General features: G+C 46.6%; 1 protein-coding gene across 2 annotated transcripts; it reads left to right on the forward strand.

The window, feature by feature from the left end:
* The first annotated feature begins 42 nt into the window (after positions 1 to 42).
* mRpL18 (mitochondrial ribosomal protein L18) lies at positions 43 to 21020 on the forward strand. 2 transcript variants are annotated; one of them, XM_084597368.1, is made up of 3 exons: positions 43 to 399; positions 3586 to 3817; positions 14619 to 15028. In XM_084597368.1, the coding sequence occupies exons 1-3, from the start codon at positions 170 to 172 to the stop codon at positions 14715 to 14717; spliced, it is 561 nt and encodes a 186-aa protein (XP_084453494.1). In that variant the 5' UTR covers positions 43 to 169; the 3' UTR covers positions 14718 to 15028. The 2 variants fall into 2 exon arrangements, with proteins under 2 accessions (XP_084453494.1, XP_084453495.1); XM_084597369.1 differs by lacking the exon at positions 14619 to 15028 and adding an exon at positions 20534 to 21020 and having other exon boundaries at positions 90 to 399.
* Positions 21021 to 24658: the final 3638 nt, after the last annotated feature.

A 24658-nucleotide genomic window follows, 5' to 3' on the forward strand; every position in this document is an offset into this window, starting at 1 on the left:
ATTTTCTCTGCTTCCTTCTTGTGATGATTGGATTGTAATAACGAGCGCAAACCTGAACTGACGACATCCTCAGCTGTTCCTTGAGTTCCGAATCCGAAAGCAAGTTTCGGAACGTCAAAAACGAGTCAAAGCTAGCCAACTGCAGCCAGTTCGTAGGCCAACCCTCGCAATGATGGCGGCAGCGTTAGGAAGCATGCGCATTCGTTCAGTTTCGTGCACGATCGGCCGCAGAGGCGGGGCCACAACGGCCAGGCGCCTCCACGGTGAGCCACTCAGCGAGAACGATATGGTATCGAGCGAGTTCACCAACCGCAACCCGCGCAACCTGGAACAGATGCTGCTGGCACACATGCATGGGGGCTTCGAGCTGGACAAACCCAACCGCAGCTACTGGCACAAGTGAGTGCTGCAGCAGCTAAAGCAAGGAAATAACGGGACTGTTGTATCGTAATAAGGCAGTACGCAGCAATCGACTGTTGTTGTTGACCAAATAACATATGGACTGCTCTACAGCCGTTTTGAATTCTCTCTCTTTCTCGTTCTCTCCGCGTGCGCGCGTGCAACAACACTTCGTCATCACATTTCCGCCGCACTTAAAAAAAAAAAAAAAAAAAAAAAAAAAAAGAAATCTGGCGAATGTGTGAAGTCGTCTAATGCATTACATACTCTTTGAACCTTGTAGGAAGTTTCTTTTCACGTGTGGTTCTGCGGGGCGCAGGAAGAGGAGTAGAAGTTGCTTGTTGCGGCACACGTGGGTTGAGGCAACACCTCCTATGTTGAGGCGGGTATATTGGTTCTGTATTGGGCGAAGCCGAGCACGAGGGAGAGGGAGTGTCCGGGCTAATACCCCTGTCAACGCGCAAGTTAAGTGCACTTACGGGAAGTGCACTTCTGGGACTTCGAGTGCTTCGAGTCACACTTTGACATACGCGGTGCTGAACGGAAAAACAGAGTGCACTCGTAGAAAAAAAAAAAAAAAAAAAAAAAAAAAAAGCAACGGACAAGCAGCTTGTTTTTTAAAGATGTAGTACATTAAAAATAAAATACAAATATTCCAAAATTGATTGTTATGCATTGAATTTAAATAAAAACAAACTTATTTTTTGTCGACGTAAACTAAAATTATAGCAGCGTATTAAGTGTATTTCAACAACATTTCAAATCAAAGCCGGCCGACACAGCTTCCTAGCCTACACAGACCAACATGGTGACGATGCAGTGTCTGACGCCATTAGAACCAAATAATTTTATTAAACGCTGTTAAATAGCTAAAATGAACCTCTGTGTCCTTTTTTTATGCATCACATTTTATACCAATGAAATCGCTGGCGACAGGGCTATGCACTCAGAAAGTGCGTTCCCTACAACATACTTCAATTGAAGTGTACTTTTCCGTGAGTGCACTCCACTTGCAGCGTTTAGATTGGGCAAAGTGTTCTTACAGCAAGTGACGCTCTCCGCTAGTGCACTTAACTTGTGCGCTTGACAGGGGTATAACATCAGCAGTATGGGTGTTAGGCGAAGTTGGACTCTGTGGGCGGTTGTAGAGGTTGAACTTTGGTCCATGTTTTTGGGACGCGAACTGGTCGACACTCGGGTGCAGTCAGTTGGCAGCAAAATCTCAGCGAAGAGAGCTGCCGGAGCTGAGAATGGAGGTTGGCGCTGAACGACTACCTGGCTAACAGCCGAAAATTTGGATGAGTGCCACACACGTCCATCATCCAGCAAGTATGAGGTGGGCCCACATCGCTCCACAACTCTTCGAGGCTCCGAAAACCGAGCAGCTAGCTTGCCTTGTACAGCTGGATTGCTAACTCGCACATAGTCCCCAATTTAAAAGTCCCGGTGCCTGGCTCCACTCTGCTGGTCTGCATAATGCTTGTACTTGGCTTGCTTCTCCTCTAGCTGCTGGCATATAAGCTTAAGCGCTCTTGTAGGATCTGTCAAGAAACATTGATCCAGCAGGCCCACGACGTTAAGTCTTGTGCGAGGCATCCGGCTATGAAGCAGGATGAAGCAATTCCTGTCGTGGCATGTGGCATACAGCCGTAGACACCGAGGTAGTCAATGATAGCTGTATGTAAGTCACATCGCTCGCACATAGCTAGCTGAACATATGCCTTGAAAACCCTATTAAATCGTTCTATAAGCCCATTGGCTTGAGGGTGGAGGAGTAGCAGTGGCGTATTCCGCGTTTGTGAAGCAAAGTTTGCAGATTCGAGGATGAAAATTGTGGTCCATGATCTTTGAGGGTAACCTTCGCGTGCGAAGATACCAAGCAGAAACTCTTGTACTGTTGCAGTTGTGATGGTGCTTGTGAAATAAACTTCTGGTCACTTGCTGTAGTAATCAATAACTGTTATCGCAAAGTGATAACCACTAGGAGCTTGGTCGAAAAGTCCCACAATGTCAATGGCAAGTTTATCCCAGGGCTTATCTGGGAAGGCAACAGGCCACAAAGGAGCTGCAGCCGGACGAGCCGACTTGTCACATGACAGACAAGCGGCGCATGTTCGTACCAACTGTTCAACATGCTCGTCCATTTGCGGCCACCAGTAAAGCTCTCGCAATCGTCTTTTGGTGCACAATAAAGTTAGCGCCGGAGTTTCGATGCTCATTTTTAATCGTGAGTGCAAACACCCACGAGCCATTGGCTCTTTGCGCGGTGAGGAAGCGGCAGCTTTCGGGCTCTCTACAAAGCATGGGTCGAACGTGGGAGTTACAGAAATCTCAGGAGCTGAAGCAGAAAGCTGCAGGTGCTTGTGCCAGCGAGATCTCAATGTCGAGGGAAGAAAGCGCTTGCAGGGTTTCAGGCTGAGCCCCGCTACAGTGGCTCAGTGGTGGTTGGGCGCTTGACTGCTGATCTGGAGAACACAGATTCGATCCTCGCTGCGATGGCCGCATTTTGATGGAGGAGCCTATGCACTATGCATTGCTAGTGCACGCTGGGGACCTCAGGCATTGGAATTTCCAGAGCCCTCCACCACTTACCGAAATCTAAGGCTGGAGAAATTTCCTGCTGTAGTGGATGCAGACATCACCTTCTTAGATATATGTAACGGGTCTAGGACAGATGACCATGAATTCCGGCCATTATTCGATGTGTGAACATGGAGGGAGAAAAATCTGTTTTTGCCAAACCTATCCAATGGGAACCAACTGGGATTTCATAAGCCAGTTAGACCAATTACGACTTTCACCAGGTATTGCTTGCGTGCTGTGAATTGAGGTGTTTGTGGAAGTTTCAGAGAGTCGAAGTTTATACGAAATTAACGCGCTATGCTAGGAATTAAACCGGAGAAAACGAAGGTACACAGGTCAAGCTCCAGACAAATTCCTCTAGCCGTAATTTCCTCTAGTCGTCTTTACTTTTGGCAGGTGCTACTTAGCCATCGTACACCATGGCTCAAAAAGTAGCAGTAGTTACTTTTGATTAAGTAGCACGTTGTGTGAAACTTTTAACTATCTTTTTCTTCTGTGGGAGAGTTTTCCCATTCGTTTGTCATGCTCTGGTTGGGCAGGTTCAGTTTGTATGTCAAGAACAGGAGGCATATTTCTGGAAGAAAGGTGCTGTTGTCATTGCAGGCTGGTGTTTGAGGCCGGTCGGCAGCACTTGAGCGGTTCGGTTGTGCATTTTGATGGCCACCTGGTGGTGCGGGCATCGAGCAGCGAGTGGGGCTTGCGGCGGCAGCTGGTGAGCGCCACCGACCGCAGCGCGGCTGCAGCTGTGGCCCGTGTGTTGGCAAGGCGTTGCCTTGAGGCTGGCCTGCTGTGTGTGCAGAGGCCAGACACTGATCGTGGGACCTCCTCCCTGCGGGTGAGTCCTTTTCGCCTCCGATTCGCTTAAGCCAACGTCTCTTTCAGGGCATTTGACAGAATGGGATTCTGTCAGATGCCCAGAAATAGAGCTGGCTTAGGACTTTATATAAAGGAACACACAGAACACAATGTCGACTGGCAGCTTATTAAAAGGAGCAAAACGGGGCATAAATATACAGCGGATAGAAAATGGGGGGTGGAAGAGGGAGAGTGGTCTGCATGACAAATGGGAGAGCAACGAAGAGAGAAAAGCCACAGATAAGGCCACTTAGACAGGTGTCAATGGGAATACGAAACCAACGAAAAACAACCTGAGGCTGCCTATTGTCTCAGACACACATGCGCTGACAAAGACACCAACAGATAGCCAGTAACATATCTTAGATACCAAAGCAAAAAACTGTCAACCCAAGCTTGTACTTAGGCGGAAACTGGGCAAGGTATAAATTGACGTCGCCAACGAAAATGCACCTGTGAACGAGGCTAAAAAACGAACTCATGGAGGGTGGCAATTTAGGCTAGTTGGTCTTAGATAGTTCATTCATCGTCATCCTCAGCCTGACTATACCCACTGCAGGGCGAAGGCCTCTCCCATATTCCTCCAATTAACCCGATCCTGTGCGAGCTGCATCCACTTGACCCCTGTGAACTTCTTAACCTCATCCACCCACCTAATTTTCTGCCGCTCCCTGCTACACTTTCCTTCCCTTGGAATCCAATTTGTTGCCCTAAGCGACCATCGGTCATCCTTTCTTCGCGCTACATGTCCTACCCATGTCCATTTCTTCTTCTTGATTTCCATTATAATGTCATTGACTTGAGTTATTCCTCTGCCCCACTCTGCATGTTTCCTATCTCTTAACATTATCCCTACCATTTTTCTTTCCATAGCCCTCTGCATTGTCTTCAACTTAAGTAGAACCCTCTTTGTTAGCTTCCACGTTTCAGCCCCATAGGTAAGTACTGTCACTCGCAAAAGTTTGCGGGATCTCCAGCGTATGGCTGAGCGGCGGGAAACTGCATTCCTGCGCCATCTGCCGTCAAAGAGCACGGCGTCGAGGCTCACGGAAATGGCGCGCCAGGTGTGCTTTGCGCATGCCTGTCCTTTCTTCGCTATCAAGCATGTCTCGTCACTAGCTTCCCCGTGATGCGCTTTTGCCACTCGCGGCAGCCGCTGATGCGCCGCGTCATCATCGTCGCGTGTCTGCTTTGGCGGGTAAGATGAACGACGAAGCAAGCCGGTGTGTTTTGCTCGACGCGCACTGTTGTCTGAATAAATGTTATCTTCCCAGAGGTGTTGCCGTTCGAGCGTGAGTTTTTTTTTAGACCAGGTACAACACGATGATCAGTATTCTGTCACTGCGACTCAGAATTTTTTTGTCGCTCACTTCTGTTGAGACCTCAGTTAGTGTTACTGCGTGTCGTACGACAATGCCACCTCGAGTTCCAGAGGAACAAAGAAGGTACATCGCTCGCCTCTTTCTGGAAGGCGTACCCCAGAAAGAGATATGCCGCATAACGGGCAGATCTAAATCGGCAGTCACAAGAGTTGTAAAAGCTTACCGAGATCAAGGGAGGATTGCGGATGCACCCCGCAGCGGGCGGCCAAGGGTGACTGAAGACATCGATGATGAGCTAATTGTTGCCGTGGCCGTGGTGGACCCTTTCTTAAGTGCGCAAGAAATTAAGGAAGAACTTGGTCTGAATGTGTACTGAGACACAATTCGTAGGCGCCTAAAGGAAGCAGGGTTGCAAAACTGTGCTGCGGCCCAAAAACCTTACTTAACCGACAAGCAACGCCGACAAAGGTTGGAATTTGCTCGAGCATATCAGCACTGGGCTGTTGATGACTGGAGCGAAGTCATCTTCACGGATGAATCCACCTTTTGTACAAGATGGGACCAACAGCAGCGTGTTTGGCGGCCTCTGAATTGCAGGTATGATTGAAGTTGACATATTTAACCTAATTAACGTTTTTAGATATCCGATATACTGAAACCAATAACGAAAAACGAATAACAATTATCCTCATTGTCTTTGGCGAGCAGTTCCTACCCTAATAAGTTCTCAAGTGAATAACCACTGTACTCGCTTTATCAGGCATAATTGATAGTAATTTACTAATTCCTCTTGCAGCATCGATATCGCATGATATTTTTCTTAATTTTCGCAATTTTTCTCAGAAGCAAAAATTTTTCAACTAGGTAAGCAGTCAATATGCTTTCAGAATGTTTTAGTTATCGTTATCGCGCGCTGATTCGTTTTAAGGAAATTCATTCTCTGAGACGGCAAAAGCTCTACTTGCCGTCGGTAGGGCGAGTTTTATATTGACTGCTCTTTCTTTTCCTCACAGGTACCGACCGGAGTACACACAAAGTGTGCTTTCAAGTGGTCGGTGCAGCGTTGCCGTCTGGGGGGCTGTCAGCAGAGATGGACTTGGCCCACTAGTCCGAATCAATGGGACCTTCAATGCTCCGTCCTACTGCGCCATAATCAAGGAGACTTTGGTGCCGTATGCCCTGGACGGTCCATTCCCTGATGGGTTTTACTGGCTCCAGCACGACCGCAGTCCCGTGCATACTGCGCGCCTTACAGAAGCCACTCTGAACTCTTGCGGTGTGCTGCGGTTACCATGGCCACCAAGCGGTGCTGACCTTAATCCTATAGAGAATTTGTGGGCATAATGAAAACACGCCTGGCCAGGAGAAATCTTCGTATCCCCAACGCGGATGCTCTTTGGTGTGAAATTCAGGAAGCATGGGGTGCTCTCAGCGCAGAGCATTCAACTGTGAGAGCTTTGTACGAGTCGATGCCGCAGCGAATCTCTGAAGTCATCTCTGCAGAAGGGCACTACACTCGTCACTAACTGACACCTGACATAATGTTGTCATTATATTTCTTTGATTAAGGCACATAAATATCAATGTGACTTTTCGTTATCACTTGAACGGGTGCATCCTTTTCATGTTTGCAAATCCCTTGGTACTCCCACATTTACAAAAATCAGACTTCGGCACGTACATTGTATTCTTTCACGTCTGGAAACCCCATGGATGCTCAGTGATGTATGCATTCAGGGGATATTCTATGATGACGCCATAAATTAAGGCGGCGATTGTGACGTTTCTAACGCGACATCGTTAAAGCTGCTTTCTCAACAAAATTCGCTGTCGGCGTTGTCAACGATGTATCATGGGCATGACTATAGAATTCGGAGCTTACAGTTTACATGGCCACGCACCGATTTGATGTAGGGTTTGCGACATCACACGACCACATGGCATGGCTGATTTGGCAGGCGCCGACAACTTGGGTTTCTCATATCAAATGGAAGAGTAAGCGGAATCAAACCCTCCAGGACACTTGTATTCCGTGTCAAGCATGCTACCCCTAGGCTGCGCAAGTACTTTCGTACGACTTGGTTATATATGATTTACAGTTAAGTCTTGTGATCTTTCGCTTGGTCTTCCAAAAAAAAAACGTGTGGAGCGCGATGAGAAAAATAGCGATAAAAAAGAAATTATTCAAATCAGTGTAGAATGTGCAGATAGATTTCATGACTGGATAAAACGTTTAATTATCTCGTGAAATTACCCTCAGAGGCCATTAGGTGGTGAAATTTTGAAAGCGGCAGTTGATCAGTTGCATCTTTCACGACCCTCATCTTAACTGAAGCAAGACTCGGAACTATTACTATTACATTACAAATATCATTCAAGTTAGTGTTAGGTTTTCCTGTGATGAAGGTAAGGTGTGCTCGTAGTAAATAGGAACACATACTTTAGCGTAGTTGAAAACAAATGGGAAGAAATGCTCCACCTGCAAGTCCCTTGGAATGTAATACAAGTATTTCAGACAACGTTGCGCGTCGAGCAAAACACACCGGCTTGCTTCGTCGTTCATCTTACCCGCCAAAGCAGACACGCGACGATGATGACGCGGCGCATCAACGGCTGCCGCTAGTGGCAAAAGCGCATCACGGGGAAGCTAGTGACGAGACATGCTTGATAGCGAAGAAAGGACAGGCTTGCGCAAAGCGCCCCTGGCGCGCTATTTCCATGAGCCTCGACGCCGTGCTCTTTGACGGCAGATGGCGCAGGAATGCAGTTTCCCGTCGCTCAGCCACGCGCTGGAGATCCCGCAAACTTTTGCGGGTGACGGTACAGGTAAGATTCAACTGTTGTATGTATACTTTCCTCTTGAGCGATACCGGTAAGCTGCTAGTCATAATCTGGGAGTGCTTGCCAAATGCGCTCCATCCCAATCTTATTCTTCTTGTTATTTCCCTTTCATGGTCCGGATCTGCTGTTACTACCTGTCCTAAATAGATATATTCGTCTACTACTTCCAGTGCTTCACTACCTAACGTAAACTGCTGTTCTTTCCCGAGGCTATTGAACATTACCTTAGTCTTCTGCATATTGATTTTCAAGTCTACCTTTTTACTTTTCTTGTCTAGGTCATCAATCACTCTTTGCAATTCATCCCCTGAGTTACTTAGCAAGGCAACTTAGCAAGGCAATGTCATCAGCAAATCGCATATTACTGAGGTATTCTCTATCTACTCTTATCCCTAACTGCTGCCATTCCAAGTCTCTGAATACTTCTTCTAAGCAAGCTGTGAATAGTGCTGGGGAGATCGTGTCTCCTTGCCTAGCAGCTTTCTTTAGTTAGTTCTTTGCAATATTCAAATATTATATTAGTTCATTGCAATATTCAAATGCAACATGCACAACACAAAACACAGGAGGAAGACAGGCAGTACAACTGCTTGTACTGTCTTCCTCATGTGTTTTGTGTTGTGTGCGCTGCCTTAGAGTATTGCAATGAGCTAAGAACGACAGTGGTAAACAGGATTCTAAAGAAAAACATGGCGAGAAAGTTGAAGTGTCTGCATGTATGCTGGCACCATGAGCCTCAAGCAACAAAAGTTTTCCTGGGGTCAGGACGTTTGAAAACAGTAAAGATGGCAGTCAAAAAGGGAGTGTTAAAGTCAGCACTGGAAAAATTGTGCCCGTATCAAATGAGCATGAGCTTTACGAAGAAGATCAAATGGAAGCTAGCTGCACCTCAAAACCCATTGCCATGGTAAGCGAGGCGTAGCTTCACAGCCTGTCACATGATGAGTCAGCCACCACGAAGAAACCTGGACCGGTAAAAATACAGGCACAAATACAAAAATATGCAGCGATCACGATACCACTGACTAGAGTGTTCCTCGTGCACTTCTTCCTCTTCACAATTACCCGCGGCACGAAGAGGAGATATCCTGGCAACCTATAGCGTGAGCAAGACGGCAGGGTCGTAATAGGGTTTGAGGCGCTGGACGTGAACAATCTCACTTCCGCGTCGGCGTAGATCATGAGGCGGCGTAAGAGGTTTCACCACATAATTAACCAGGGAGGTGCGCTCCAGAACACTGTGTGGGCCATGGTATTTAGCAAGAAATTTTGAAGATAGTCCAGGTGCATTGGAAGGTATACACAGCCACACAAGAGCGCCAGACGAGAAGTCTGGCCTCGAGTATTGGTTGTCATGGTTGGATTTGTGGCAGTACTGGGTGTTAGCCGTGAATGCGCGGGCAATTTGTCGACAGTCTTCCACACGCTGGGCTGCTTGAGACGCAGGAGTATACTCGGATATGTCTGGCTGATACGGGAGTATGGTGTCGATTGTAGCAGAGGGGTGACGGCCGTAGAGGAGAAAAAAGGAGAGAAGCCAGTAGTAGACTGCATTGCGGTATTGTAAGCGCAAGTCACATACGGAAAGATGAGGTCCCAATTTGAGTGGTTGGAGGCGACGTACATAGAGAGCATGTCGCCAAAGGTACGATTGAAACGCTCATTGAAGCCATTGGTCTAGGGATGATAGGCGGAGGTGGTTCTATGAAGAACTTGGTGAGCAAGGCTTTCACACCGTCACTCAAGAAAACGCGTCCTCTGTCGCTGAGCAGCTCTCGAGGTGCGCCGTGGCGAAGAACAAATCGCTGCAAAATGAAGGTAGCTTCTTCTGATGCTGTGGCTGATGGAAGTGCGGCGGTTGCGTGTTGGGCTGGATGATAGCAGCAACTCTCCAGCAGAACGTTGAGATGGCTTGCGACGTTGACAGGTGAGGCATGAGCGAACATACTTGAGTACGAAGCTGTACATGCCCCACCAGTAGTAACGCAGCCGGAGGCGAGTGTGTCTTGAAGACGCCCGCGTGGCCGGATTGTGGGTCAGCATGAAAATAGTGACAGATTTGCGAACGTAGCTGCTGGGGAATAACTAGCAACCACTTGCGGCCATCTGCGCAGTAGTTTGGGTGGTAGAGGAGGTTATCACGAATGGCAAAGTGCACGAATGGCGAAGTGGGAAGCATGGCGGCGGAGAGCACGCGATGGAAAAGCAGCTGTAGGATTGGAGATAAAATTGAGGAGAGAATTTATCCAAGGATCTTGCTGCTGCGCTGACGGCATGTCATTGATGTGAAGTGATGACGGGGAATCGTCGGAAGAGGAAAGGCTCGCGACCTCAGCTGTAAGGGGGCAGCAGGAATGTGCACCGGCGTCGTGATGCTTGTGGCCAGAGTGGTAAACAACGTGGACACCATATTCCTGAAGACGAAGAGCCCATCTTGCCAGTCTGCTGGACGGGTCTTTCAATGAAGAAAGCCAGCAAAGTGCATGGTGGTCCGTCACTACCTCAAAAGGGCGGCCATCGAGGTAAGGGCGGAATTTAGTAAGAGCCCAAATAATCGTTAAGCACTATTTTTCAGTGACAGAGTAATTGGATTCAGCCTTCATGAGTGTACGGCTAGCATAGGCGACCACGTATTCAGTATAGCCTGATTCGCCGAGACCAACACCACTGGCGTCCGTGTGGACCTCTGTAGGCATTGTGGGGTTGAAGTGACGTAGGATAGATGGTGCCGTGAGGATGCGGCGTAAAGCATTGAAGGCGTTGTCGCACGTTGCTGACCACAACGAAAGGTCGGAACTGCCGGATAGAAGTTCTGTCAAGGGAGCAGCAATGGAAGCAAAATTTCTAATAAAGTGGCGAAAGTAAGAGCACAGCTCGAGGAAGCTACGTAGATCTTTGATGGAAGTCGGTTTGGGAAAGACTGCTACGGTACGAAGTTTGGCAGGGTCGTCTGGAGATACACCTTCTTTGGAGATAACGTGGCTGAGAATGGTGAGCTGGCGGGCGGCAAAAGGCATTTTTTTTCAAATTCAGCCGCAGTCCGGCATCACATAGGCAGGTCAAAACGTGCTTCAGACGGTAAAGGTGTGTGTCAAAGTCAGGAGAAAAGACGACAATGTTGCCGAGGTAGCAGAGGCATGTCTTCCACTTTAGGCCACGCAAAATGGTGTCCATCATCCGCTCAAATGTTGTCGGAGCATTAGAAAGGCCAAACGGCATAACTGTAAATTCGTTCAAGCCGTCAGGAGTTACAAAGGCAGTTTTGGGGCGATCAGCTACTCCCAGGAGAACTTGCCAGTACCCAGAACGTAAATCTAGGGAAGAAAAGAGCTTGGCGCTTTGCAAACAATCGAGAGCGTCATCGATGCGCGGGAGAGGGTAAACGTCCTTGCGCATAATCTTATTAAGGCGGCGATAATCGACACAGAAGCGAATAGAACCATCTTTCTTTTTACGAGGACAACAGGTGACGCCCAAGGGCTTCTTGAGGGCTGAATCATGCCATTCTGGATCATTAGGTCGACTTGGTCTTCGATAGCTTGGCGTTCGGTTGCAGACACACGATAGGGGCGTTGTCGCAGTGGTGCGTGGGTGCCGGTGTCGATGCGATGAGTGACTGTAGCAGTTTGACCCAAACAACTTTGATGAGAGTCGAAGGAGGAGCAAATTGATGTAGTAGGTTCAAAAGCTGAGTGCGCTGCGCTGGAGGAAGGTCGGTGTCGATGGAACGGAGGAACAAGTCTGTAGAAGGGGGAGCTGGCGCAGATGAAGGGGGGGATGAGTGCAGTCACGGCAGAGTGCGGCGCGTCGTCAGGTTCCTGAGAGGTCAGAAGAGATGTTATTGGCTGGATATTGCCGAGGCATTCATCATGGCGCAAAGCAGTGGGGGAGTTAAATGGGTTAGAGACTCATAACATGGAAAGGCCAGCGGAAATAGCGAACACAGCGTAGGGCAATGGAAGGCACTTGCGGCGCAGGAAAGTATGGGCTGGTGTGAAGAGAACGCTGTCATAGCTAATAGAGGCACAAGCGACACGAACAAGCACAAAAGAGCAGGGAGCAAGGTCGATATCTTCGGCGACGAGGGCTTTAGCACAGGAATTCGATGGATCAGCATCTGATAAAGCATCGGACAATGTCGAGAACCCCACTTCAGCTCGAGCACAATTGATAATAACAGCGTGACGCGACAGGAAAGAAATCCCAGCCTAAAATTACAGCTTGTAAGCAACTTGGCAGCACGATGAACGGAATCGTATAAAAGCAATTCTGGATAACTGCTCGAGCGGTGCACGCTGCTAAAGGCTTGATATGCTGAGTGCTGGCCGTTTGCAGCGAAAGTCCCGCAATTGGCGTCTTCACTTTCTTTAAAGAGCTACATAGTTTTGCGTCCATAACCGAAATCGCAGCACCAGTGTCAATTAGAGCCATGACAGCAACGCCCTCGGCGAAAACTTCAATAAGGTTGGCCGGCGACAGATGAGGACTTTGAAAGTTCGACGGGATCGCAGTTCTCGCCTCAGGAACTGCGGCCTCTAGTTTTCCTCATATGAAGCGTTCGGTCGACGTCGCATCAGAGAGATAGAGCAGCGTCGTGGCGACGGTGAACGGCGGTCGGACATGGCTGAGCGGTCTGGGGAGAAATGACGGCTGGCTGGAGCTCAGTGGGCGCGGAATACTGAGGCGTCGAAGACTAGTACCGAGAACCATGAGTAGATGGTGCCGACACTGGGAAACAGTTTCGGCAATAACGAGAAATATGTCCAGCCAGCCCGCAAGTGTAACAAATTGGCCAGTTATCTGTCGTGCGCCAGGGATTGCATGGTCTTGGAGTCAGTCGAGTAAACTGCGCAGGTTCTCGAACAGGACCAGGAGGCGGCTGAACGTAGGCAGGATGCGGCGGAGCATATGTAGGTGGTGGTCGGGCAGCAACAGCCGCATATGTTAACGGGGCTGCGACAGGCATGGATTGAGGGGCTGGAGGAAGAGATTCAGCTACCTGTTCTGGAATAATCTGACGCAAACTGGGAGCTAGGTGTGATGAAGGCTCTTCATGGCAGGACATAAGGGAGAGCTGTCGAGCAACTTCTTCCCGAATGAAACTCTTGATTTGTGGCAGGAGCACAGAATGTTCACCTGCATCTGTCAAGCCAGCAAGCGACTCACAGTGCATGGTGCTCGCGCGAGTTATGGCCCTTTGTTTGTGCAGTTCATCATAACTTTGACACAGTGTGACCACTTCCACGACGGTGCGGACATCTCTAGCCGTCAGCATCTGAAAGGCGTTGTCATCGATGCCTTGCAGAATGTGCTTGATCTTGTCGGCCTCTGACATCTGTGCGCTCACGCGCTTGAAGTCGACCACGTCCTCGATATAACTCGTAAAATTATCGCCAACCTGCTGAGACCATGCATGCAAGCGCTGTTCAGCACGAAGTTTCCTCACAGCTGGACGGCCGAAAACTTCAGAGAAGCTGGCTTTGTACATGGACCATGATGGAATGTCCGCTTCATAGTTCCGAAACCATAGATTTGCTACGTCGGTGAGATTGAAAATCACGTTGCTTAGCTTCGTTTCCGCGTCCCATTTGTTGTAAACGCTCACTCGCTCATAGGATGTGAGCCAGTCCTCAACGTCATGGTCGTCAGTGCCGCTGAAGATGGCGGGGTCTCGCTGGTGGAGGGAGCCGGGACAGATGATGGCTGACCCAACTTGTACGGCTTGGTGGTTAACGTCGTCAGGCATTGCAGGAGGTGGTAATGTGTAACTGCGGAGTTCCAGGGCCAGAGGATAGATCTCACCCAGCACCTCCACCAAATGTAAAATGAGGGTTTATTAAGGTACTCGGACTGGGCAGATCAGCGGCGAACACAGCGACAGCGAACAGTCAGGTCCAACACGCGCAGCGATCACGATGCCACTGCCTGGAATGTTTCTCGTGCACTTCTTCCTCTTCACATTGCTTATATCTGTGGCTTCATTCATAATATCAAAAAGATCACTACTAAACAAGAACTCAGGGTTGTTTGCTCAGCAACCAACAAAGCATGCATAACATGACACCAAGTGAACAGAGGTCAGCTGCTCTGCTAACCACCACACAGGATGTGAAGAAGGTGTCATTTACCAATTTTTGGTTACGTGCAGCAAAATTTACATCAGACTGACCAGCAGGTGCGTCAGTGGAATAGCTAGGGAACGTGCAAAATCATTGAAAGCAACAGCCACATTGGGATTCCTTGCTCTTAACTGCCACCAGCCTGTACGCGTGTACTGCTAACTAGGACGACATTTGAATATCTGAAGAAAAAAAGATGAGCTAGCCTGGGAGATTATCAAAGCTGTTGCCATCCATAAAAGAAAAGGGAAGGACTGTGTCAGTAACATGTCCATGTTCTCTCAAGCAAAAGAAAAAGCATTCCTGCCCTAACTCAGGAAGCGGCTAATTCTTTTGCCCAGTTTTTTAGAATTCTGTTTACCATCGTCGTTTTTTAACCTTGCTCCCATTTATTTTGCACATAACCTTTCTCCCTCCTTCCCCCTTGTTCCCCTGCTCACTGTATATTTATGTCCAGTGTTAGGCAGCATTGTGTTTTGTGTGTCTCCTTTTTTCCCAGGGTTCAAGCCTGCACCCACAAAAATTGTCAAACTTTGATCATCCAAGGAGTACAAATTGGAGTTGGCTGTGTCTGAAGACTGCAGCATTCTTGCTGTAAATGCACTACCATTACAGTAATTATAGCTTTTATTGGCTAGAAAAAGTAAAAACAAACTAAATAGAGGCATCATTGTCGCCGGCCGATTTTGCAAGCACAGTTTTTTTTACTGGAGGCTCGAATATATTCCCGGACAAGTTTTTGCAGCTATGCAGCTAAAGCTACAGAGCCAAAATGCATCAGCTCACTGCGCAGCAGAATATAGTCCTTTGATAGATTACATGGATCATGCTCTGGAATATTGTATCATTACAGAAATGCCTATGCTGTTATTACATTAAGATTGTACTACATATAGGTCAGTACAAAGTTAGTGTAGTGCATTTTAAAAGCAGTACACGACACCGTGCAATCGGGATGGCTGCGCAGTTTGCTTGGAACCTCGGGAATCTCCCGAAGTGTACGTCGGCTATGGCTGCTGCATCTATCCGTCGGTTTCTGTGCGCTCTCACAATGTGCTTGTTTCGGCAACATACGTAGCACGTGATATTCATTAAAGGCAGAACTGAAACTGAAACCATACATGAGGCCAGATATTCCAGAACTACATGGTGTAGTAACACCATGATGAAACTCCACCCCCGTAGCCCCCAAGTCAGTGGACTGCTATCCACCCAATATAGTGGAAAACCGGCCCTAATATTGGGATATTGGGGCCAAGAATGGTGTTTCATTGGGCACTACCCGTGCCAAGATTTGATCCAATCTACTATACTGGCTTTCCTAAAATGGCAATAAATGGCAGGCTAGGTTATTTATTGACATGCAGCCTCACTCAATGGCTACCCAATATCTTCCACCCAAGCATACCCACTGACTCCTATACCACATACATCCAGCCACTCTCACTGGCTATCCAATACTTGCAACTAAGCTTATTCACTGGCTTTTAAAAACTGCTATCCAGCTAGGCGCATCGGCTGCCCAACATAGCCTACCCTAGCTTGTCCACTGGGTTTGCATCATGGGCATCCAGGCAATCCCAATAATGTTAAATGTTTTTTTAAGTGGCTATTTTTTTATTTGATGGGTGTTAGGCGCAGAGGCAGCTAAGGCCATCATGCGCCAAACACAGGGTTGAGTTTGTTTTTGTGTAGGTATTTTACTGAACTGAACTGAGGTATTTTACATGCAGCTAATAATATATATACAGCATCTTGAAAGTATACATGCACATAAAAAAGCCAGAATTGTTCGTTTCATGAATATTTATTAGGTTCACATTTGGTGCATAGTGAAAAAAAACTATAGGCAGAATTCTTTCAGACTTACAGGACTTCACCTCCGGTTAGGTCCATTGACAAAGTGTCGGCAGATCACAGGTTGTAGGCAGACGCCGCATTAATGGCAGCTTCAGGTGTCTGCCAAGCCAGCATCTCTAGCATGCGCCTTTTGCTCTCGGTTATAAGGACAGCAGCTTTCAGCAGCCGTTGCCTAAGTATGCTCAAGCAGCTTGCATGTCACCATCTTTCCTTCCGTACAAAACATCAGCAAGCAAAAACAAAAATAAGAGAATATTATGCAGAATTGTTTTTCTAGTACAACTTGGGCAAACTGTTCATGAGCAGTAAAGTTTGCCACTGCTACAAAATTTGTGTGTCCAAGTCAGTGTGCTGAAATTGGAATTCATAAAGAGTGCATATTTTCAGTTTGGTGCAATAGAGTTGAAGCAAATGCTTAGGGCAACAAACTGGATTCCAAAAAAAGAAAAGCGTAGCAGGGGCCGGCAGAAAATTAGGTGGGCAGATGAGGTTAAGAAGTTCGCAGGGGTCAAGTGGATAAAGCTGGCACAGTACCGGGTTAATTGGAGGAATATGGGAGAGGCCTTCGCTTTGCAGTGGGTATAGTCAGGCTGAGGATGATGATGGTGAAAAGCTTTTCTGACTCTTGGCATGCATAAACAGCACATAAGCACATTCTGTTAATCTTATCAGGTGTCAATGACTGACAAAATTATTAATTTCCAGTTAATACGCCACACTTTATAAAATATGGATATCTTACCAGTCGTCCAGCACAGCCTTGCATGGAGCGTCACCCGAAGCAGCCCAAGAGGAAATTGGCACGGAAAGGTCCGTCCTAGTGATCCTGAGTCTTTACTCCTGCAAGGAAGTGTAACATGGCAGGCAAATAAAGCAACAAGTGCTCCCCAAAACGTATTCTGTTATGAGCATATATCTTAAAATAAAAGGTCAGTGGTACTCACACTGAGTTGCAGACTGTTCTAAGATCCGTGAGATAGGAAAAGGCATGTTGTGGTTCTACTGTTTATTCTCTGAGTGCGAGTGGAGCTGCAGCAGACAACCCGTGAGGCGTGCACCTGCGCTGCTAGAGAGAGGAGGGAAGAGCGAAGAGAGAGAGCGCGTCAGCGCCAGTCGTGCGAGCGCGGCAGTGCTGTCCGCATGGTTTCATATGACACTGCAAGTTCGAATTCCACTGACGTTCACTGCACGCTGCTGACGCATGGAAACGAAGAACGCGTACACTGCCACGGTCAAGGCAGCCGCCGCTGCGTCGCAAATAGCGGCATGTTTAACACTGCTAGAAAGAATGCACGCTTTTTTCTAAACTGTTAGAGCTAACAAATGTAATTTCTGGATTGAACGCAATATGTTTTGGTAATATTCCCATAAAAGCATGGAGAATCTTCCCAGAATGCTGCATAGGAACAAGCCTTTAAAGGGACACTAAAGACACCCAAAGATGCTATGAAAATCCAATAAACTACATTTGGTGACACTGCCGCCGCAGATCCGGCAGCAAAAATGGAATAATTGCTGAGATATTGCGATAAGAAGTTGAGATTTTTTCTTGTTCCCGCCGGTCGAATTCAAACTGTGCCCTCCGACTACGTAGTCGGAGTTGAGTGACGCACACTATGACGTAAGCGGAGACTCCGTGATTGCTAGCGAGCCAGCACGGCCCGCGGCGTCGCATCCCTCAGGAGCCCACATGGCAACCGCGTACTCACCATGTCCTCGCAATCGACCATCGGCTCACAATAAGTGACGGAAATAAATAAAACGATGAAGAGAGTAATTTACTGAGCGATGGGCCCACAAAGGAAGAAAAAAAAAACATAGAGCGCTTGTAATGCACAATACTTTACATGTTTCTCAAGCTTTTGCACTCATTTTTGCACTGCGTATAAACAAATACCGAGCCCTCGGTCATTGCAACGCTTCCCGAAATGTTTACATATAAATAAGATTTAGTTACCAGCAAAATAGTGTCCTCGCTGCTGCGCTTGCCAGTTTTGAAGCTTCGTCGTACTTTTTTCCTTCAAGGTTTGTGCTACAGCTCCATGTTCAGCGAAAATTGCGTCCACGGTAGCAGAGCCTAACCGAAGAGCCGGCGTCACTAAATTTGCCAGCGCTGTGAAATTCCACAAGTTAAAATGGTTCCAGTGCATAATATAGTGCGCATAGGCATCCAGAACATTAGTTGCAAGTCGTGAGAGCAGGCAGCATGCTTCGATGGTCAAGAAGTTGTAATTTTTAGACCGGCAGCAATGGCCTGTACACCTCGAAACATGTTCCATTATAAATGCGGCCGGGACATAAAATAGAGAAATATTTCCCGGCTCCTTGTGACGCGCTGTAGCCGAGCGGGTAGCGCCGAACGCTAAGGAGCAGGCAGTGGCGAGTTCGAATCCAGCTCGTAGTGGCGTTGCTTTTTTTCTACAAAGGGTTAACGAGAGCTCGCAGTCGAAGTGGCGATGGCGGCGATATGTTGGCTCAGAGGTGTGAACGAAGAAGCTGGCCGGCGGCAGCGGATTTCGCTCGCTCGCGCCTCCGAGTGCTCAAATGTGAACGAGCCAGGAGCGTCTGCTGCTCCAAACTTGTAATTCATGCGCTGCGGGTCCAAACTTGAAACTATCCGAGCACGCACGAAGTGCCTGAGCCGGAACATAACCGAAACTGATGTGGGTGCCTGTGGCGCCTCCAAGTGTATTTTTGTATTTGCCTTGCAACGTATATGTTGTCTTTTCGCCGTCCTTTACGTATGATAAAAGTGTGTTATCATATTCGAGACAAAACCTACGACCGCATTCAAACGGGCAATGTAATTCGCATTTGTCAGCCTCCGGAATCCCTAGCGCGTCACGTGATTTGTAGTTGCGAGTTTCGGCTGTGACGGCGATACCTGTATTTCTGTTCTTCCTCTTTACTACTTTATGACAGCTCTGTTTTCAGTAAGAGTAGATTTTTTGTAATCAGGAATGGGCATTCTATCGATGCAAGCCCACTTCACTTTTCTGTTTAGGGTCCCTTTAAATGCGTGGTATTAAGCCGACTGCAAAAATATTTGAAGGCAGGTCATGAGAGCTATACACGCGCTTATATACAGCTTTCAGACAAAAATAGTTTCCTTGAAAAGCAGCATGACCAGGCAACAATAATTTTATGACAAATATATCGGTGGTGAGCATGCATTCATTACATCATGATTTTTTTTTTGTTTCTGTAAAACAAAAATTTCACTGACACTTATTTCCAGTCCCCAATTGTGGGGTTTCTGCGCTTCAAGCTTCTTCAATATTTTTTCTTCGAAATCTTTACCTGCAAACGTTAAGTCCGAACTAGTTAAACAGCCGCCACAACAAGTACACAACTTGTAATAGAAAGTTAGGCAGCGTGCAATGCTATTCGACTAAATACACTTCATTCCAAACATCTGAGAATTAAAAGCTAGGTTTTTTTTCTCTGCCAGGCGAAGGTAGAGAATGTATAGAAAATAATGCTTTTATTTTTTTATGTAGGCGGATATACCTTTTGACTATGAGCTATGCTACATCAACAGCCTAAAGGGTTTGTTCATCATTCGTCCCTTGCTGAAGCACTCAAAGCAGAGCATGCCAGCATATAGGAATCAAGTGCAAGTTTATGGCTGATCGAAATTACAATACAAAATATGTCGCAGCTAGCCCGTATTCTGTGCTACAACACTACCTACGGTGCAATACAGCCTGTGCTGGCACCAAGTTGCGGAGTCAGCTAGCGTACATGGCAAAATGGTGCAGCATTTGCCTTCACTAGAACAATCTCTTTGACCTCTGTTTTTCAGAATTTGATCATATTTAGTTTTCTATCACCGCGCAAATGAAAGTGCATAAATAAAGCATTTATGTGTCTACTTTCAGTCATGGACAAAAGTTTTCAGGATGCGGATGTAAAACCTCATACTAGCTACAAATTAAGCCGGGCTGGCAGCCTATAGTAGTATAGTATATGGTTTTGAAGGTGCTACGTCTTACTGCCCTATTGCAGATCGCAGAAGTGTATATGCTTGTATACTGCACCAATTTTGTTTCTATATACGTATGCAGCGAGCGTTGTCAGCTTGAAAAAATATTATGCGTCTGCTTTGTTGCGATTTTATCGGGGATTGCGGCGAAGTATTCTTGCAGTTTTGACATTTAAGTGGCCTCACGCATCACGCTTAAGACGTATAGAAGGAATGGTAGGGTCTGTAACACATGTGCTACCTGGGCCTTGGCTTCACAGCCAGGAAAACTTGTTTGCGAGTATACACACTGCCACTCACTACAATACAGAGTCCTTTCTAGTGTTGTCGCATGATTGAAGGGGAAAATTTTTTATTCCAATTTTTTCAGCCATCTGCAAATGATTGATTTTTACTAAGGACAAAAATTTAATGGAGCTGTCCTTCAGTGTCCTTTTAGTGCCCTAAGTTACCTTTGTGTATCACTGGCCATCCTTCTTCTCAGCCTCATTCAGTTCTGTGTCGCAATAGTTGTCGCTTCATGATGCTACCGTTAAAAAGTGATGCTTACTTATTTTTGAATGCCGCAGCTACAAGCTTTCTTGGATGGCATGAAGGAAGGTGGCGTCCTGCTCACAGAGTCTTGGAATCCTCACGACATCACAAGGCCATCATAGTGATTTCAAAATGCAGCCGTTTTGTTTTTTTAGCAGCTTTGACGAACCTTGGCTCTGCAAAAGGTACTCTCTAAATGAGAAGGCAAAATATTAATCCAGTTGAATCATTGCAAACTTTTTCGCAAGATCCCCTGGTCTGCAGCAGCCTGTGCTGAGGCAAGCAGCATGTGCCCACTATTTTCAAGTTGCATGGCCCAAGATGTCAAAGCTGCTTCCCATGGAGAGTGCATGTAGGATAAATCAGTGGTCCTGTGGATGGATGTGCACCGGCAGAAGAAAAAAACAGACATGTGGGCTCAGCAGGTATCAGTAGAGGTGCGTTTAGAATATGACTGCACTCATTTGTTTGACCATTTTTCTGTCGTAATAAAGCAGCCGATGCCGTACATTGTTTTTAATATCCAGCCTCTGCTTGGTCATGTTTGTCAGCATAATGTGCTGGCATATAGTGCAAAGCTTGAATTCGATTTTCCTTGCCAGTTGCATTGCTGTCTTCAGATAAGCTTTGATGCATTAAGAGTAGCTGGATGCTTTTTGTTGTTTCCTGACCTGTGCATCGGATCCTTAAAATTGTAGCCTTGTACCGCATTTTTCTACCATGAGAGACTCGGCTTTGCAGGCGTGAAAAATGGCCAAAAAGCAATATTTAACAAATACTTGAATTTGCTTATATATTATATATATGCTTCATTTTATATTCTCTTGTTTCGTTTCTTTAATCCACCTGGAAGTACCCAAAAGATTACATTTCTTGTTCTCTGTTGGCTCTGCATATCAGACAGGCTCAAACAATCAGCGTTTTTCTCCATTTCAGTTTTCCAACTGTGTGATCACCTTGTGAAGATTTCTTCACAACTGCTTTATATATATTTTTTTGCACTCCTAGAACCATACTGCAGTGCCATATTTTTTTTTGTTTTTGTCAAGTTAACTTTAAATTTCTTATATCAATTTTTTTTTCTCAGTTTATACATGCCTAGGCAACTACATTGCAAATTCAACAGTGAAAATTTGTGTCTTGTTGGAAAACATCTACAGATGTCCTGACCTTAGCATGCCAGTAGAAATGCAACAAATGTTAAACCAGTTTTGTCACAATTTGTCAAATCTGCAGGTATTTCATGAAAATGAAGGAAGAAATAAATATATATGATAAATTAAAATTTTCTTGAGATGTAACCATGAAGGTTTGCACGGGTAGTCTTATTATTTCCAGTAAGCTGAAATCGTGTGCAAGTGAAACAAAAACAAGAAAAAGGGGAGGAATTAGCTATGTATTAACGCAAATTAAACGGGTAAATTCATGTTAAAGCAGGTATGTCATCAAAGGTGAACCTAAAGATAAAAGCTAATTTCCACCATGCTGGACACTGACCAGTGACGTGAACCTGGGCGAGAAGGGGAGTTTACTATGCTATACATGACTTGGCAAGTGCCTGTTCGGCGGTTGAATAAGAGTGGCACTCTAAAATTGCTGATGTATGCCGCATTAGCCACCCAGTGATTCATGGCTACATATTGCTAAATGCTGGCATCCTCATCTGATGGGTTGTGTACCCCTGCAGCTCAGGTAGTTATATCATGGATGTGGCAGATGTACTCCGCTCCATTATCATTGCCCAGAACTGCAGTCACTGTACTTGCCCTAAGCTGCAGGGTGCCTAGCAAACCACTATTTTCAAAATTCCTGACTTTTCCAGGTTTTCTGATAACTTCAGGTCAAATTCCCTGACAAATGAAGACGTTCAAAAATGTAGCCGCTGATGATAATGAAAATAGACGAGTAAAAAGCTATTTATTAATCATATTCTCCCATTTACAATAGTGAAAGGCTGTTATTAGTGTTGATGGCGGGTAATAACGTGGCAAGTTTACTGAAAATTAAAAGCGCACTGATGCCAGTCTCAGCAGAGCTCATTGGCACCAAGTTGCAAAATTTACTATAGGCCCCATGTATCAAAAAGCGGCGGTTTTAATTGGTCAAAATTCGGGTGTATATAGTGTGCCTGGATGTGAGGCACCCTTGGTCATGGCCAGTCTCGAGGGAAAGGCAAAGGAAACTGCATCTAAGTTGCAAACTTTCAGATTGTTGATAAATGCGCAATCAGCTAGAAAATGAAATTAGTTGAAGACTTGCAGTAGTGAAAATTCTTAAATATAACAGCTGTAGAATTTATTAAGGACTGACGCGAGTCTTAGAACGGTCGAAAATAATATAATAATAACAATTGGTTCACAGGAAGAGAAAGGGGCAGTATCGGTCACACTTGTTTCTGTAGACACCTGAACCGCGCCGTAAGGGGAGGGTCAAAAATCGATTCCGGGATACACATTTTCGGAACGTTTATCGTTTCGAACACCTGGACTCAAATTATTAACGCTGAATACGGTAAGAAAATGCGATAAAATCGGCTTTCAAAACATCATGGCAGCCACGAAATGCCCCCTGAATGAGGAATTTTCTTCGAAATTCCTGCACGCGCCGTGGGCGTTGCATCCGGCTAATAGCCGCCATCTTGGGCTGGGCTTAAAACTGTTTTCTTTGTGCGCAATTTGCGCTATCTCAAAATGGCTTCGCTCAAGCGGGCTGGCTGCATGCGCCGGTTAGCCATCAGTTACCAATTAATGGCTAATGATGTAATTAACTAATTAATAATTATTAATTACCTACATAATGCCTAATTAATATTTTGAATAATGGTTAATTATTAGTGCCAGTTGCGTAGCGGAATGTGGCACTCGGGCTTTCGCCTTTCACTGCTTTAGTTGCTAAAGTCCATATCGTAATTTTTTTTCTTGCTGTTTTCCGTTCGCCGCCATGACCACCTATTCATTCATGTCTCCGCTCGCGCTCGCGTGTCTTGATGCACAGCTTTGTGCAGAGTTTTTCTTTGCGATCAAGATGCCGGAAAACAGTAGATTGTAACCGTGCACACAGCGAGCATTTGGAAGTCATAAGAAACAGGTGTGAAACAAAAACCAGAAGACACCGGCCACAAGCGTGTCGTCGGGACCCGAGTTACAGCCGGTTCCAGACTTGTTAGATGTGCAGAGAACATCAACCACGCTGCCCAATGACGACACTACGGGTTCAAATTGCCGCGCGAATTGCATCCTGGATCATGGTACACTGAGTTTGCGCCGCTGCCGCATACTACTCTACGGCGGACGTCCATTATGTCGGGAAAGTCCGCGATCCCACGCGTTTCACCTCGACGGAACCTGCGGTGAGACAGCGAAGACGTGAGCGGTCAACTGCTGGAGTGTCACAACGGAGAGCTCAGCTCGCCGACCGCTTTCGTGCTGGCTGCTGCCGGCACGATTATTCCCGCTATTTGTCGCGTACTACTTTCACGCCGAAGAATTGACCCTGACTGCTTATTGGAGGGTCAAATTCTAAAGTTTAAGCTCAGCTACTTTGGTGATCTGATGAGAAGAGAGGAGTCGCTGGAGAAAGCTTTGATGTTGGGAAAGGTTGAGGGTCACCGGAGAAGGGGTAGGCAGCAAACACGATGGTTAGATGGCACCCTCGAGGTGCTGCAGATGTATGTGATGTTAGGAAGGCAGTGAGAGACCGGAAAGCGTGGCGTGATATGGTCCATAGGGTCACAAAGAGTCGGACACGACTGAACTGACTGACTTTCACGCAGCGCTTCCGCATATTTTATTGAGTACCCAACTCGCGCGTATTGGTGCTTCTATTGTGGCAGCTGAGCCGCAGTGGGGGCCGCGTGCTCAGCACAAGAAAAAAGAAATCTGGCGCACATGCTGTGCGCCAGCTTAAATTGAGAATGCACTACAGAATATATTGTGCCATTTTCCCCGACTTGGCGAAATTTATGATGATTTCCCTAACATTTCCCCGATTTTTCCCAGTGCATAAAATTTCTCTGACAATTCCCGGTTGCTAGACACCCTGTAGTATACTGCCTACTTACCAGACCAAATGTCACTGGTAAATCGAATTTTGCTGCTACGTCTGCCATCAACTTGTACATGTGGCCACCATCTCTCGGGCCAACCATCCAAATACGCCTG

Source organism: Amblyomma maculatum, chromosome 3, assembly GCF_055883805.1.
Source record: "Amblyomma maculatum isolate TAMU_Amacu chromosome 3, ASM5588380v1, whole genome shotgun sequence".
NCBI classification, from domain to species: domain Eukaryota; kingdom Metazoa; phylum Arthropoda; class Arachnida; order Ixodida; family Ixodidae; genus Amblyomma; species Amblyomma maculatum.